Source organism: Megalops cyprinoides, chromosome 8 (assembly GCF_013368585.1).
Source record: "Megalops cyprinoides isolate fMegCyp1 chromosome 8, fMegCyp1.pri, whole genome shotgun sequence".
Lineage (NCBI taxonomy): Eukaryota > Metazoa > Chordata > Actinopteri > Elopiformes > Megalopidae > Megalops > Megalops cyprinoides.
In genome coordinates this window covers 37,361,897-37,380,459 of record NC_050590.1, presented here as the reverse complement: position 1 = coordinate 37,380,459, position 18,563 = coordinate 37,361,897, and the positions used below count along the sequence as shown (strand labels likewise).

The 18,563-nt window shown below is 41.8% G+C and overlaps 1 protein-coding gene across 1 annotated transcript in view; it reads left to right on the top strand.

Moving 5' to 3' along the window:
• Positions 1-3,729: 3,729 nt before the first annotated feature.
• The window catches only part of LOC118781686 (A disintegrin and metalloproteinase with thrombospondin motifs 17-like), a 108,461-nt gene continuing 93,627 nt past the window's right edge, over positions 3,730-18,563 (top strand). Inside the window, exons 1-2 of the mRNA XM_036534687.1 lie at positions 3,730-4,001; positions 12,938-12,960. Of these exons, the coding sequence (XP_036390580.1) occupies positions 3,730-4,001; positions 12,938-12,960 (295 nt within the window). The remainder of the gene's footprint in view (positions 4,002-12,937; positions 12,961-18,563) is intronic.

Below are 18,563 nucleotides of genomic sequence, written 5' to 3'. Positions count from 1 at the left end.
CGGGGGGTGGGAGCTGGGGGGAGGACTTTACACATGGACCTGCTGATGAGGAGAAACAAGCTCACATGAACACATACACTATATGGACAAAAGTATTTGGACGCCTGACCATTACACCAACAGGGACTGTAATGACAGTATTCAAATACATTTACTTTAATATGGAGTTGGTCACCCTTTTGCAGCTATGACAGCTTCCACTCTTCTTGGAAGGCTTTCCACAAAATTTTGGAGTGTTTCTGTGGGAATTTGTGCCCATTCATTCTGTAGAGCATTTATGAGGTCAGGCACTGATGTTGGATGAGAAGGCCTGGCTCACAATCGTTCCAGTTCATCCCAAAGGTGCTCGATGGGGTTGAGGTCAGGGGTCTGTGCGGGCCAGTCAAGTTTTTCCACACCAAACTCATCAAACCATGTCTTTATAGTCCTTGCTTTGTGCACTGGGGCACAGTCATGTTGGAATAGAAAAGGACCTTCCCCATACTGTTGCCACAAAGTTGGAAGCATAGCATTGTCCAAAATGTCTTGGTATGCTGAAGCATTAAGATTGCCCTTCACTGGAGATAAGGGGCCTAGCCCAAACCCTGAAAAACAGTTGTGGCCAAATACTTTTGTCCATATAGTGTACATACATCACTAATTTCAAGCACACTGACACACACAAATGTCTCACAAATGTACAGGCACACACTCAGTGGACTAAGCACATGCACCGGACATGCACACACATACACTGACGCATGCACACAAACACAGCATGCTTGCACATGCACTCACACACATACATATACACACACTCAAAAACTAAGAATCTGATTACCCACCCCAACCACAATTCCAAGACAGACATAGGATCATTACACAGTATTATTGTTGGCAGCACATGAAGGCCTCTCCCACAGTGATACACTGGAGCTCCCTGATTGAATCATCACCTCATCACTTCAATACTGTTGAGGAAAACAACATGACACGTCTCATCTCTGCTGTCCCTGCTAGTGGGGCAGTTAAACTCAAATTTTCATAACAATTGTGCATTTTATGATAAAAGCATCAAATTTGGTAGAAAAACTCACAAAGGGGGTCTGATCAGATTTAGAAATGGAGGTGCTTCAAATTTGGCCCCTGGGGGCCACAGTGGCCATTTTTCAAAATGGCTGCCAAATTATCATTTTATTTCATATAAAATGATTACATAAGTATACATAATAACATAAGTATACATTTTAAATTTTTTTAAGTCAAAAGAAATGTTACCTTGGCTTACATTGATATTAAATTGTATAATCATTCAATTGTATATTATATATATTCATATAACACTTGGTTATATGAAATTTTGTTTGTGCAGTCTTTTAAAGAAATGAATGGGAGTGAATGTGGAGACACTGAAAAGGTGAAAAAATAAAAATTAAATGTTAAATAAATTGGAGTTATTTAGTACACATAAGTGTACTAATGAATAATATTGGTAATTTATCTATGATTGATAGAGCCATTGTAGGTTTTGTCTCTTGGTTGCTATAGCAACACACACAAAACAATTCCAGATTTGAAAATATTTTCTTTAACTTCTAAACCTGGTATTTAAATCTTGACTGGAAGTGACCCATTCAGTAATTGTGACAACTGGGGATGGTGTACACACCTGTTAGATAAATTGCAAGCCATCACTCATGGAAGTAATGTCCTCTGCAAACCACAGTTGCATGATATATGTACTTTATCTCCATGCACCCATGAGGAGGCAGACAGCAGGATGATTTTGCACACATCTTATACTGCACAAAATGGCCATCAAAAGCTCATGATTCGAACTGTTGATACAGATGTTGTAGTGCTGGCAGTTGCTGTGGTGCAAAGTCTTGGTGACACTGAACTCTGGGTTGCATTTGGAACAGGGAGGAACTTCAGGTACTTAGCTGCACATGAAATTGCACATGGGCTTGGTCCTGAGAAGGCATCTGCACTTCCAATGTTTCATGCTCTGACTGGTTGTGACTCAGTGTCTAGTTTTGTTGGACAAGGGAAAAAACAACATGGGCAACACGGAAGGTTCTTGCAGAACTTACTCAGGCATTGCTGAGTACAGGAACAGTCAGGAACTGAGCTGTGTTCCATCTGACATTCCAGCACATGTAGCTGAAACCATTGAAAGGCTCACAGTTTTGCTCTATGACAGAACCAGTACATGTCTGCTTGTTAACACAGCCAAAAAGGCACAAAAAAGGCACAGTGTTCGTCGAATTCCACCTACAAGTGCAGCTCTTGAACAGCATGTGAGGAGGGCAACCTATCAAGGTGGCCTTATATGGGGCCAGGTATTACTGCCATCTCCTCTCTTGCCTTGTCCAACTAAATGGGGATGGGTCAAAACAGAGGGTGGTATTTTTGAACCACACTGGACCTCACTTGCTGAAGCATCTAAGGCCTGCTATGAACTTAATGCCTGCAAATGTACAAAAGGCTGTATTAATCAGCAATCAATCACGCACAAGATGTCGGTGCGCACAGATGCAGCGGCTCAGTGCATCCTGAAACGTAACTGTGTTTGTTGTTGTTTTACTCCTTTTACTTCTTCTCTTCCTGAAATTCAATCCGAGTGCATCGAACTTAGTGTATTAAAAATCTTCTACAGTGGGGAAGAACTTCTACATATAGGAACAACGCACCAAATTGCCACCACAAGCGCCTTCCAGCACTCCCATCAGATACCAGCGGAGATAGTAAGAACACCGGGGTCTCCATGGATTACCATACCGAGCAGCAGGCAACAAAGACGAGCAGAGAACAGAGACAGAATGCTGATCCGGTATCCGAGCAAGGCTAAGGAATGCCCCTCACAAACCACCCAGTCTCTTCATCGCCAACGCCAGGTTGCTTTCCAACAAAATGGATGAGCTGATACTAGATTTATCATCGCGAACACCCACCCGGGACTGTTGCATGATGATAATTACAGAAACTTGGCTTAATCCAGGAGTCCCGGACGCAGCCATCGAGCTAGCAGGCCGCTCAGCCCACCGCAGTGACTGAAACAAAGACTCCGGTAAGAGCCACGGAGGTGGCCTGTGTATTTACGTTAATAACAACTGGTGCACAAACACTGTCATCATTGACAAGCACTGCTCACCTGATCTGGAGTTTCTGGCATTGAAGTGCCGACGCTTCTATCTACCGCGGGAGTTTTCTGTTGTTATTGTTACAGCCGTGTATATCCCACCAGACACAAACGCTAACCTAACCTAGCACTCAGCTACATGCTAACAGCGATAAACAAACAACAGAATGCATAGGCCGAAGGGGTCCTCATTGTTGCTGGAGATTTTAACCACACCAATTTGAAGACTGTGCTTCTGAAATTTGACCAACATGTAAAGTGTGCAACTAGAGGGGAAAACACGCTGGACTGTGTCTATTTCAATATCACCAAAGGATACAGAGCCTCACCCCTCTCACATCTTGGACAATCTGATCACTTATCGCTATTCCTAACCCCAGCCTACAGCCCCATTATTAAGAAACAGAAACCCACCACCAGAACTGTTAACCTGGCCTGAAGGAGCATCTCTACAACTGCAGGACTGCTTCCAACACACCAACTGGGACCTGTTCTCTGATCAAGATGTGGATGTATACACCTTAACAGTACTCTTCTACATCAGGACCTGTGTTGAGAATGTCACCATCAACAAATGCATCCGTGTATTCCAAAATAGGAAACCATGGATGACAAAGGAGAACCAGATCCTTTTGAAGAACCGCAACGCAGCCTTCAGATCTGGTGCTGCCAGACACAACCTGAAGAAAGGCATCAGATGTGCTAAAGCCGCATACAAGAAAAGGATTGAGGGACACTTCACCAACAGGAATCCAGCACATGTGTGGCAGGGCATCCAGCACATTACCAATTACAGGAGCAACAAAGACCCACCTACAGACAACAATGCCTCGCTGGCAGAAGAACTCAACTGCTTCTTTGCCCGCTTTGAGGTAAAAGGGTTAGAGAACAATGTAGCCACACCCCCACCAGCTACCACCAGTCACTCACTTACCATACAGACACGGGAGGTAAGGTGAATTCTCAGCACTGTGAATGTTAATGTAGAGGAGCTGGGGCAATGATTAGAGCTTTGTGTCGACTACGCCACCTACTGGAGGTCTGATCTCTATGTAGGAAATAAGCCTGGTAGGAACTAACCACCGGTTACCAAATACAACCAGCTTCCTGTATAATCCACACCAAGGCACACAGGTTCGTGCAAGGATGAAGCAGAGACAGGGTTCTATTAAAATTGTATACACTCTTTATTTTGATTGGTCTGATGGTTACACTGTCATTAGTGGGGCTAAACACCCAGTTAGACACAGAGGAATATCGTACCGATAGCGGATACCGAAGACACAACATAAACTAGTATGAACAGGAGCGGAGCTTACCAGAGGGAGACCTTGTCTGGAAGGAGGGTCAGAAGGACCACACATGGCTACACACACACACTGCACTGCACACCCCGGTGACACTACACTGCAAATGATGGTGGAGCAAAGACACAAATACCCACCACCAGGTGTCAAGCCTCCCTACTGGATGTCCCCAGTCCTGCCAGGAAAGAAAAGAAAGACAATAATAAGACAACATCAGAAAAGGGCCCCACCAGTTAGGTCTGAGCCCACAGGGCTAACCAAATAGCGATTATGGCCACAGGTAATAACACCAGTACAAATCACAACACATAACACTTCCCCAACGGGCACAACAAGGTGCCTTAACCAATCCTGGAATGTGTGAAAAGTCAAGGTGAAGCACACGGGCCCAGGAGGGCAGACTAGTCACAGATGGGGCCTAGCATCAGACGCAAGACACCCAAACAGAAAATAAACAACAGAAAACAACAACAACAACAACCAAGACAGCTAACAAAGAAGATTATGTTTACAATACAATACAATACCACAGTAGATCATTCCTCATGCTACCCACCAGGAAACCCCATACCCGATATCCATACGCACACACACACGCACGAGCATGCACCTCACACCAACACGGAGCACGTCTACACACACCCAGCGCCCTCAACACTAACTCACACAATCACCTGCACGCACACACGCACCAACACACACGATCACACGTTACCACTCAGATGCTCCGGCCACCCTCGTACGGTGCCGCCGTGATAGAGCATTCGCTAAATAAGAGTCATAAAACGAAACGAGTTATTGATGACAAAACAGCAGCCGGTGACCAAAATGCGGCCTTGATCTTGTGCACTTCCGGTAAGCGACCCACCACGGCCAAAGACGAAGAGAGGTGAACTCCCGTTGCTAAGTGCTGACACCGCAACACAGCAAAGCAGCCGGTAACTTAAACAAGGACACGCACCCACCGATTGAGTGGTACCCCAAATACGGCACACTGCGACTCACGATAAGGGCAATATTCCAAGTGTTTGGCCCTTCACGGTTGAGACGTGGGCACCCAACTACTGCTCAACAATGATAGCGACTGGAGCATAAGACGCAAAATGCCAAATCGAGCAGAATTCAAATCGCCTACCTGGCTGCAGCAGTGCCGGGCTTTTAAAGGGATCCCACAGCAAACAATTAGCATGACTAGTGTCGCATACAGTGACGTCAGTTGATGCGACGCCGCACTGCTGCTGTTGCTTCTGCTTAAAGGTACAGGCACTCCGTTACATTAAGAAGGCTGCAGGGCCTGATGAGATTCCAGGAAGAGTGCTCAGAGACTGCGCCCATCAGTTTGTGGTGTTTACTGACATCTTCAACCTGTCCCTCTCCCAGGCTACTGTACCTGCCTGTCTGAAATCAGCCACAATCATACCAGTGCCCAAACAGACCAACATCAGCAGTCTGAATGACTATAGACCAGTGGCACTCACACCCATCATAGCAAAGTGCTTTGAAAGACTGGTTTTGAAGCACATCAATTCCACCGTCCCCCTCACCCTGGACCAGCACCTGTATGCCTACAGAGCAAACAGATCTACAGAGGAAGCCATCGCCACGGCTCTCCACACAGCACTGACCAACCTCGAACAGAAGTGGACATATGTGAGGATGCTTTTTATAGACTACAGCTCTGCATTCAACACTATTGTCCCCAGCAGGTTGGTCACCAAACTCCTTGAGCTGGGTCTCAGTAAACTACTGTGAATGTGGATCAAGGACTTCCTATCCAACCGCTCACAGACAGTCAGACTTGGCCCCCACATCTCCCCAAGCCTGACCTTCAGCACCGGCACACCACAAGGCTGCGTGCTGAGTCCCCTCCTCTATTCTCTTTACACATATGACTGCGTCCCCAAATATCCCTCAAAGACAATCATTAAATTTGCAGATGACACAACAGTGGTGGGATTGATCTCAGATGGGGATGAGACAGCCTACAGAGATGAAGTCCGCAGACTGGCAGGATGGTGCACAGAGAATAACTTATCACTGAACATCAAAAAAACTAAAGAGCTCATCATAGACTTCAGGAGACACCATGAGGACCTCTCTCCTCTAAACATCAAAGGACAAGTGGTGGAGAGGGTTTCTAGCGTCAAGTTTCTAGGAACCCACATCACAGAGGACCTCACATGGACAGTCAACTCCACTGCTCTGGTCAAGAAAGCTCAACAGCAGCTATACTTTTTAAGGGCACTTAGGAAGACCAACTTGTCCACGGAGCTGCTTGTGTCCTTCTACCACTGCTCTGTTGAGAGTGTATTGAAATACTGTATTATAGCATGGTATGTCAACTGCACATCAGCAGACAGGAGAGCTCTCCAGAGAATCATAAACACAGCCCAGAAAATAATCAGACTCCCACTGCCCTCACTGGAAGACACCTTCAAATCACGCTGCCTCCACAGAGCCAGCAGCATTCTGAAGGATGCAACTCACTCCTGCCATCACCTCTTCTCTCTGCTGCCATCTGGAAGGCGCTACAGGGCCTTAAAGTCCCGCACTTCCAGGCACAAAAACAGCTTTTACCCCAGAGCCATTACTGAACTGAACTCCATAAAACACTGACCCCACTACCCCCCGCCCCCTCCACACAACTGGAATAGTATTCCCATACAATCCGTATATAATGTGCAATAATGTTTATAAGTGCAATAATACTGGTACAGTTGTACTTTTTGCCTTTTTGCAATAATATTTCTTCATGGTGCAATAGCAAAAGTACAATATAAAACAGTAGCTTTTGATATGCAACTTCTTTTTTATTCTATTTATTTATTTTTATTATATATATATTTTTTTTCTTTTGTATATATTTTTTTCTATTGTGTGTTTTTGTGTGTGTACATGTGTAGAATGTTAATGTACCGTCTCAGGGGCTGCACAGCAAATTTCATTGTACAACAATGTGCAATGACAATAAAGGCATTCTAGTAACCAATGCAAATGCATTGTGTTTATGTGAGGGAGAGTGACGGAAACTATGAAGACCTCAATGCAGTTTGAGTAGGTAGGTAGGTAGCAGAGCAGGACAGTACAGTAAAATATGCTTAATCAACAGAGGAGTTCTGCAGGAATGGCATGATGCAGTTTGAATTTTCAACGCAGTTTGAGATATTTGTTGTATAGCTACCAAATTAAGATGAGTTTTTAAATGGTAGGGCTAGTTGGTTAAAGTTAACTTCACTAGTTCTTCATTCTGTTTCTTGGGCATATCAAAAAAGAGAAAAAAAGAAAAAAAAAATCCTAATCCTAAAGCGCTGGCACCTTGCCGTGGTGGATTAGCTTGCGTGTCTCTGTGACCCTATGAGCTATTTGAAAAGAGGGATCTTTTTTTTTCATCTATGGTGAATTGCTCTGGGGTAGAGTCCAGACAAAGATAAGGTCTTTATCAGTTATTATTATGTATATATATTTGTGATGGAGTGCTGTCACTACAGGTGAGTATGCGCTCTGACTGCCATACCAAAGAGCCTGGCTCTTTGGCGTTGCGGTCAAAGTGGCATGGTTGGTACCCTGTAGACCCGGGTTTGAGGCCAGGTGGGGTGACTGCTGTCACCCTTCGCTACAAATGGTGTCAGAAGTGGGATGGCTTGCCGCGAGTCCATCAGAGGCGTGCCCGGTATGTAAGACGTATGAGGGACCCCCAGGTTTACTTGACCCTGGTGTGTGAGGGGACCCCAGAGATGGGTGAAGCACAGGATGAGGGACCCCAGAGATGGGTGAAGCACCAGTGAGTGGGGCACCCTGGGATGGGAGAAGTATGGGTTCGAGGCTGGGTGGGGTGACTGCTCTCGCCCTTTGCTACAATATTTAAATTTTTGAATGATTCTTAATTCAGATCACACTACATGAATTTACACCTCAATTCATTGACCTGCATATGGTAATATTTGGTATTACAGGGGCCAAATTTGTAAATCTCTGATATCTAAGTATTTAAGGACCTCCTTTGTGAGTATGTTCCCAGAATTAGATTATATAATTGAATTAGTTGCTAGTTTCTGCTTTCAATCCATTTTCACCTAAGAAAAGCCATATTTGGTGGCCAAATTTGAAGTGCCTCCATTTCTAAATCTGATCAGACCACCTTTATGAGCTTTTCTACCAAATTTGATGCTTTGATCATAAAATGCACAATTATGCTAAACTGCCCCACTATGCTGCCTCCTCACATCTATCTGCGGAGAAACACATTCAACAAACGGGTATTGCCAGAATGGGCTTTTCCATCTGGGTTAAAGCCTGATCTCAGATCAGCCAGAGCAGTGTGACTTTCCGGCACTGAGGTCCCTTTTCATCCTGGTCTGCACCTCACTCAGTCTCTGCTAAACACAATGTTCTGGGAAATACATCTTCCACTACTCTTTAAAACAGGGCACATGAGACCACAACAGGACCAAGAACAAAGGGTGACTGTAGAGGAAATAATCCATTCTTTCAGTTTTTCAGTCTTCAGTGTTATAGGAATAGCCCTTTGTGATGGACTATCCTTTTTATGAGCTACAACATAACTCTAAAGATAGCTCTACAGGTAATGGCCACAGTTTTAAAAGAAGGTGTGTTCCTCGTAACAGCCAACCAATATGTAACGTTGCAGACTATAAACAAGGAAACCACATTGCTGCAGTCAGGAATGATATGGAGACTAACTAAAGCTAATGCATTCAAGGGAAAGCCACAGAATGAACCAGAGGAGACACATCATATATGTGGGAAAGAATGTATGGATTTTCTGTGTGAATTCCCTTTGACTTTTAAAAACACAGTACTGTTTTTGTTGTAGATCAGTGGATTAAAAGTCACTTTTGCCCTTTTGAAGGGTTCTGCTTCAAACACATGTAGACTGATAGAAGACATGTTCTGACTGCCAGCCAAATCTGGATACACCCAGAGCATTTGACACTAAAAAGAAAACACTAAAAGAAAAGTGTTTCTTTATATTTCTATGGCAACAGAACATTTCAGAGTCCCCACATGTTAAATACACATAAATGACAAAATTGTGAAATGTTAAAAATACAGATGAGCAACCAAAATTCCCAGTACCTGTGGTGGTTAGATGAAGACTGTTGAAAGCAATAATATACAATGGTGTGTCACAAAATCATATTCACCTCAACACTGACTGAGAGACCACAGATAACCAAATGGTAATTACCAGCACACGTTAACAGGAAACTCTAATGGGTTAAGTCTATGCTGGTAAGGACATTCTTTGATAAATTTCATTGACAATATCATTCCCTATAAGGATCTTAATGGTTTAGAGGTCAAATATGAAAAAAGACCCTGTATGACCATATAAGGACAGACATCCTTTATTAGTGAGGGGGCCTTATCATGAATGTGATTATTATGAGCCGTGTGTAAAACTTCTCTATGCAATAAACTTAGCTATCCAAGATCAAAATTAATCAACTGTTGATTTTCCTTCACAAGTTATAGATTTTTGTGTTCTGTGGTCAGTGGGATGCTGGATATCTTGCAGTTGTTTTCACTGCCACGTTCTGGGTCTAGAATGGTTTTGAAATGACATGAAGAGAGAATTTTGCCACATTTTCAGTGAGTCTGACTGATCAATAAAAGAATGTGCCAGTTAGTCTGATTGACCAATAAAAGCATGGCCTGGTGAGTATCAGGCTCATTGGAACATTGTAAGTGTGTGCAGGGCTTTTTGCTGATTCTGTCACAGATGATGAACTGAAGTGAGCTCAGTTTCAAATGTGAAGGATGGTTGGATATAGCCTTGAGAACATTTACGTGGAGGTTATGAAAACAAAGAATACCAGAAACCCCTGCAGGCATATTTGCCTAGAGAGGGGGAAATAGAGAGTATGACAATTAATCTAATTTAATACTTTTTTTTTTTTGGATTTAGCCCACGATCCTTGATTTTTCCCACTGACAGTATTGTTAAGTAAGCATACTTCATACACTCAACCTGTCCTCTGTATTGTTTACTACCATGGCCACTAGATGGCCCTGTTCACCACAATCTTCAGGGATTAGGCTCCCAGAGCCAATGAAAATGTGTTGTTCCTGGTTTCCCACGGAGTTATTAAAACATTATTATTAGGAATAAGCCCTTGAGATGTACCATCTCGTTTTCGAGGGGGTCCTCAAGGACAATAATACAATATAGACACAATTAGACAAACATTCAACAAAACAAAATAACAAGATAATTAGGCAATACCAAATGTGACAAAAAACAAACAAACAAAAAACAGTAAATATCAAATAAGACAAAATCAGGAGATCATATTCCAGACAGAGCATAAAAGTGGATCATTCATTCATAGATTATAGAAAGGTATTAATGTTAGTGATAGCATTAAGTAATAAAGTTATAAAACAAAACATAATTATAACTTAATTATAGATTATAGAGGTGTTATTATGGACATGTACAACTGATACTATAATAAGAAGACAGGGAATTTTTGAACAAGCTGAAAGATGATATAGGCCGAATATTTATGTGTTAGATTATTCCAATCAGATGTAGCTTTAAACATAAAGGCTTCCTTAGCTACTTACTTAGAGACTGCAGGTACAGAAAAAAGGGCTGTATAGAGTGTCTCAGTTGATAATCAGGAAAAAGGTACCATAAACTGTTTTAAATATTGAGGGTAATTGAAATGTATACATTTGAAAATAAACTGGAGCCAATGTCGCTGTCTTCATATGATGGGAGAGGGCAAATTAAGAGTTTCATACATTGTACGATGATGAGTTGTGAAAGGACAGCCAAGAACAAATCTGCATAGTCTATTATAAACTATATTGAGTGGAAGATTAGTTTTAGATGCAGTCTGATATATATACTGACATGTATCCCAAAGTAAATTAGATCCATACAGTAACATGGAGTTCCTGTAATTCTAGTTTGGCATCACTGACTGGATATGTCACAGTCTGTCATAACCCTATTTGAATAAAGTCCAGTCTTTGCAAAGTGTCACGTGGTGACAAGGCCACTAAACACACGTTGAGTATGCATGGATAAACCAAGAGAAACAACTAATAAAAGAAAATGCATTCTTTCGGCAACCTGAGTTTCTGCCTCAGTCCACCCTTCCCCATCTACTGTAACAAGCTTCTCAAAGAATATCACTCTATGACACATAAAGCTCCTGCTTGTCACACAAATATTGAAAGAAAGAAGAAAGGCTATACCTGATAATCATAATTTATGTCATGGTGCACTGCCAGTTTAATGCAGATCCTCTTTTGGCCCTCAGTTTCTCAAAAAATCACAACCTTCAAAAATCAAAACTTACTGCTTGCTGGCTGCATGTCATCTTTAAGTCTGCTTTGCATAAGTTTTCTAATTATTTTCTGGCTATATAAAATAAAGCCAGCCACGAGTTTCTCTCATCTTTCAAGAAACTGCCCCTGAGGATTTAAACATGATACTGAATCCCTACATAGTAATATATCAAACAAGACAAGCTGTAACTCCTTTGAGTCTACATATTATGATTTGAGTTTGTTTGAATCAGGAGATCAGGCTTTAATCAGGCCTTCTTTGTTTTGTGCAATGTGTGCTGTGCCCAATGGGCTCATCTGATTGGCTTTTGATTGTGTTTTTTTTTTAAACATCATCCATAGCTACTAGAACAATAAACCCAATACACCAACAGCATTATTAAATAGAGACCATCTTATTTATGTGTTGGAGAGGTAGGGTCTTGGAAGCCAACATATTGTACATGTAAAATTAATATCCTATGCAATGCCTATGCTAATTGCTCTCCCCTCCATTCCTAACTCTGTGTCCCCAAACACCGTTAACAGACTTCTGCCATTGATTCTGAGTGATCCCACCTATTACCTGCTTGTCAAGAGAATTTCACTGAGAGGAGTATTGTGGAATCGCTTTGACTTTAGCCCCATGTTTATGCTTAATCTGATCAACCAATTAAGATTATATTCCCATGTATAACATCATGGTGGGGACCTGTACTATATGCATTTTTTTTTCTTGAAGTGGTTAAAGTTCTTCTTGACATCTTGACTGCAATTGCTGTTTGTCACACGAAGAGAAAATTAATTTAGAGAGTGTAAAGATTATGATTACATCTTGATGGTACTGGATGATAAGAACACCCCCATAGTTCAGTTAATCTCACTGCACTAAAACCACGTGAACGGTCACCACTCACTGCAAAGACTGATGATAAAACGGTCGACTCTAAATATCAGAGGTCCTTTTCGTAACGTTTTCTAACCAATCCCTTAAGAGAAGAGGCGGTCCCGACCCAGAGAGGTGTGTTATTGGTTTCAAGTTCAGTTAGTCTAGTTTTGGTGATAACTGTAGGAAGTTTTGGAAATGCACTTTGCGGTCTAGGATTTCTTAGGAAGCCTGTTCATTGTCCGCTCTTAAACGGAGGGTCTCAGTTACCATGAGCGACAGCTGTGCTCTCCAGGTCTTGCTGTCTTCTCTTCTCTTCAGCGTCGCGCTGAGGGCTGTGTCAGGTGAGATCCCGTACTTTTTTAAGGTAGAGAGCGAATACTTGCGTTATTACTCTAGTGCCATTCAGTGTTTTCAAAAGATAATTTAACAGTAGTAAGCACATGCATGTACTGTAGCAATCTTTACTCAACGCCGTGCACGTCAAAAAAAGATAACCCGGGACGTTAAGACTAAAGGTTAATGTTAAAAGGTAATCTAAAATGGACCCCAAACCGTGTAAGAAAGTAAGTGATGCAGGCCATTCTTGCGTCCGTTGTGTCTGTAAGAACATAACAATAACAACAAAGAGGTACAAAATAATACGAATGAATTGAGTGGGTGGATTCACTGGAGCTACAAAGTGAGTCGAAGACGGCGTCTTGACACTCCTCACTTGCGTGAATAGATTTCATGACAGCAGCAAGAAAAAACGGAACTTTAAAAAGTATCATTGTCTGGAACGCATAATTTAACTGGCGTTGTGTACGTGAAAGTTTAGACTCTCCCAAACACTGCTTGTCTTTTCCATTTGAATAGCGGACACTTGGGATGAGACAGATCTGGTTGTGCCGTTGGCGGTAACCAAGGAGGCGGTTCACCGGCAGCAGAACGCGTTTGGGCGAAGCGGTCGAGGACGCAGCCACTACAGTACACGCCGTTCTAAGGAGGACAACTTGTTTCTTCTGTTGCCGGCTTTCGGTACAGAGCTGTATTTACACCTCAAAAGAGATGTCAGATTTCTTTCCGAAGGCTTTGTCATCGAAGAAAAGGACGAGAAAGGGACGACGCGGCTGACCCATATTTCCGATAATCATCTGTGTTTCTACACCGGACGAATTCTCAATCACACCAACTCTTTCGCATCATTTTCCACTTGCGGCGGCGGTTTGGTAAACCCTTTTTTCCTTTTCACTTTAAACACGCCAATCGTTAGTTCAGCGTATACATTGAATAGCCTGGAAATTGAGTAGTATCTGCTTAGTAGTATATGATTACCTTGCTTTTTATTTTGAAACGCTTAAAGATAGAACAGTAGGCTACACTTCATTTCCTCCTGCTCTCCGGCAGTGGGACGATATATTGCTTCATCAAAAGGGTTAGTATAAAACAGGCGCTACGCAGATCCACTAGTATTTTTATCATTTGGCCGCGCAAATCTCATAATCAGAATTCAGTATGTCCTGTCCATGTAGGCTACAGATCAGGGGGTGCATAGTGGCTACTCCGATTATTGTTCCTACCGAACACGGAAACATGCTACCTGTCTTCTCCTGGTCACTTGTGACGTGAAAATATGTTTTATATATACAGTGCCTTAGCAACTTTCCAGAAATTATTGTCTCAGATTCCATATTGGAAATATATTAAAGTAATATATTTTTCCATCTGGTCTACACATTAGGCTATTGTACGTCATGACAAATCAAAAGAACCGTCCACATCCTTCCAAAATTTTGAAAAAGAAATAAAACTTAAACTTTGAGATTTAAAAAGTATTCATGCTCTTTGCATTTACAAGGCTAACCTTGTGCAGGTGCAAGATATTGTTTTATAAAGTCATCCAATTTGTTGATGGTCTCTATCTGTGCTGGAAATTAGTGGATCGCCTGTTTTGAATTACTTCATGAGCATAAATTCCCTCTCTATAAAGTCAAACAGTATAGTTTGATTTTCCATTGAACAAATCAAAATGAAGAGAAAAGAGCATTCAAAGCAAGTTAGGGATATAATTGTGGGGAAGGATACAAGAACATTTCAAAGGCTCTGAAAATAAGTGGAATAAATATGGAACCACAGCCATATTGCCTAGGGCAGGCCACCCCCCTAAACTTAGGCTAGGGGGGGAGGCTCCTGTGATGCCAACTGTCACTCTAACCAAGCTACAAAAGTCAGTGGCTGTAACTGAAAATGATGTCCATAACTCAACAATCTCCAAGCTATTGCACAAAAGGGCCATTATGGAAGAGTAGCAAAGAAGAAGCCCTTGCTAAAAAAAAAAAAAAACAAGCCCATGCTTGCCCACAAAGACTTCTCAAAATGTCACTTGGAAGATACTACAAAGATATGGCAGAATGTCTTGTGGTCTGGTGAGACTAAAGTGGAACTTTTTGGCTCAAACACTAAGTGGTATGTGTGGCGTGAGGCTAACACTGCACATCAGCTAGTGTTAAAACCTACTCCCCTCTGCCAGACAGTGTAATCTAGGGAGGAAGTTTGTGTTTCAGCAGGACAACAACCCAAAGCACACTGCCAGAGCAATGCTGTATTGGCTTAAAATGAAGAAAATTGATGTACTTGAGTGGCCCAGTCAGAGCCCTTTCCCTAACCCCATCGCATATCTGTGGAAAGACCTCAAAATTGCTGTCAACCACCACTCAACTAACCTGGTACAGCTTGAGCAATTCTGCAAAGAGGATTGGGCTAATTTTGCTCCTTCACATAAAATTAATAGAGACTTATCCAAGAAGACTGATGTCTGGAATAGCTGCAAAAGGTGTTTCAACCAAGTACAAAAGAAGGGGGATGAATTCTTATTAATTGTTCAGTTCTTGATTTTTTTATTCATTATTAGTTTATAATTTCTTTTTTTGGGGGGTTGAGTGATTCACAAATAAAAAAAAAATCTCAGTCTAATTAGTCCAAATCTCAGGTTGTGGATATCATTTGTGTGAAAAAAGAGTTTGGGGCTGAATGCTTTTTCAAGGCACTGTATATTGCAGCAGGTGGCGAGGTATTTGCTCCTCAACAAACATAATGGAAAATGAAATATGCAGTTGAATTAGGGGTGGACGGTATAAACGGTATAGAAAGTACACCGGTATGAATTTGCCCTACGGTATGGATTTTTATGGATAGGACGTCCTCATAGGCCAAGTGCTAGGGATGAGGGGAAATTAGTGTGCGCATGCAGGTGAACACGGCGTTCGGGCTCATCTCATCTCGCACAGTGTGAGGGACCCCAGAGATGGGTGAAGCACTAGTGAGTGGGGCACCCTGGGATGGGAGAAGTACGGCAGGGGAATGCGTGAGGGACGCCATGGTGTGTGAAGCGCATGGGCTCGCTTCCCGAAGGGGAGGGCAGTGTGACGGAGTGCTGTCACTACAGTTGAGTATGCACTCTGACTGCCATACCAACGAGCCTGGCTCTTTGGAGTCACGGTCAAAGTGGCATGGTTGGTACCCCGTAGACCTGGGTTTGAGGCCGGGTGGGGTGACTGCTCTCGCCCTTCGCTACAGAGTTGGTCCCCCTTTTGCAGCTATAACAGCTTCCACTCTTTTTGGAAGGCTTTCCACAAGATTTTGGAGTGTTTCTGTGGGAATTTGTACCCATTCATTCTGTAGAGCATTTATGAGGTCAGGCACTGATGTTGTTCCAGTTCATCCCAAAGGTGCTCGATTAAAATACCTCTGTACTATGTGAAATATGTCTTAGTAATACAGTTGAGTACAATAATAGCTGCCATGCAGTTTCCTTACCAGTGCTTTACCCCATCAGAATCATATATAGAAATTTTAAGAAAAATGAATATACCGTTACCGTCCGTGCTTCAGATTATACCGTGATATAAATTTTAGGCCATACCACCCAGTCCTAAGTTAGGTACACTTCAAAAGTTCACATGCAGTCGAGGGACCCAATTGTGTGTGATTTAATGTACAGGGAATACTTTACTTTACAGAATTATAATTCTGAAAATGAAATACATACATACATACTTACCTGTGAAGGATTTTACCACCAGGAGCTAATAATGGAGCAATGTTGTCTTGTAAGATGGAAGCAAAGTAAGATCAAATTTGCTGTCTCTTTCAGGCTGTCCTCTTTAGTGCTCTGGGTCTCAGATCCTGAGAGCCACATCATTACAATAGCTGTGTCTAGGCGACTGTTTTGCTGTGGCTTTGTGTGGGACTCCGAGGTCCCATTTGGGAGACAGACACGGTCATGACAGAGGTTCAAGGGGTGGGGGTGGGGGTTATTCTGCCCTCTGCTCTTCTTCAGCTGAGCTGGGGTGTTTGGTCCTGTGATTGTAGTCCTGTGTGTGGATCATTTTGTGTCTTCTAAAGTTTTAGGTAACAAAAAAGGTTCATTTGGGAGACTGTTTTGTACACCTCAGAGATCTCAGCATTACTAAATTGTCTGCTTTTTTATTCAGGGTTAATTAATGAATATTGATAAGATTATTTAGTAATCAAAGAATATTGATAAGATTTATTTATCAAGTTCCTACTGCGTAAACAATGATTCACTTCACTTGCATTCATTCTCTCTTTAAGGAGAGAAAATGAATAGTAGTAGTGAATTATTAGGGGTGTCTAGGATTTATTTCATAATTAATGATGAGATTTTTTGTTAATCAGCAAGCATTTGAATACTGATCCAGGATTAGTTATCTCATGGAATAATATTTGAATAGTGGAACATTTAGAATACGGCATGTTTATCTAATACTCAAACGTTTTACTGGAGTGCAATGTGGGAAATTTACCAGCCAAAATGTGTACAGGTTATTAACGAATTAGAGCAATTATGCCAGGGCAATTGGTTGGAAAAAACCAAGAAAGACACTCACATAAACTCACAGGGCCGGCCCAAGCCTTTATGGGGCCCCCCACTGCCTCATCACCGCCAATACTATTGACTATTGTTAACATAATATTGCATTTTTGTATGATTACCATTGACACAATATAATAATGGCTGTCAAACAATTAAAAAAAAAATCTAATTAATTTCATGCTTAATCTAAATTAATTGCATATATCAATATTTGCCGGTAGAAGCATTTAAAAATATTTCAATTCAAATGGATTTTGGTAGATGACTGCATCAATGATAACAGACAGCATAAACTTTAAAGGTCAACATCTCTTTTATTTCCCATACATTCAGAACATTTTTTCACTGTTCAATGGCCATAACAATCAAAAATATTGCATAATGAATTGACAAAATAAAAAAATCAGAAATGTTTCAGCAAGAACAATGATGGAGATGAGTCCATAAGTTTCTCATTTTATCCTTGACATTGTAATGATTGTCAATGTGTCATATTTTAGATGCCAAAAAACTAAACTAAAATTAGTTAGGCAACATAGACCAACAGTAATGTATGGTGGATATATATAGTATAAAATAGGGATGGTAAGATTCACCATTTCGCATCAGTGCACCGGCATAAAATTTCACAATGCGCTTGCCCCGATTAAAAAAGTTTGCACCGGATACAATTTGGGATGAACTCGGGATGCATTGTTTCTAATATCTCTGCATCGGTAAAATCCGATTTATTTATATATAATTATTAGTAGAGGTCCTATGCCTTTATTATATAGAAATGTGACCAATAATTTTATATTTAGATTGATTCCTTCTCTCTAAACTGTTTCTCAAGTGCACTCTCTCATCTCCATTGCTGTCAGTGGCCAATTCTCGTGAAGTCTCTCGGCCAAGTCTTGTGTGAGTTGGAGGCGTGTCCGGGCAAGTCGGAGATCATCGTGGAGGAAGAGCTGCACGTTCCACTGAAGTGCTACAACTCAAATGTTTGGTGACACTTCTGATTTTTCAAGAGAGATGGACAATTTCACAAGACACATGCAAATTCAAAATATGCCATGCCGCTATAAA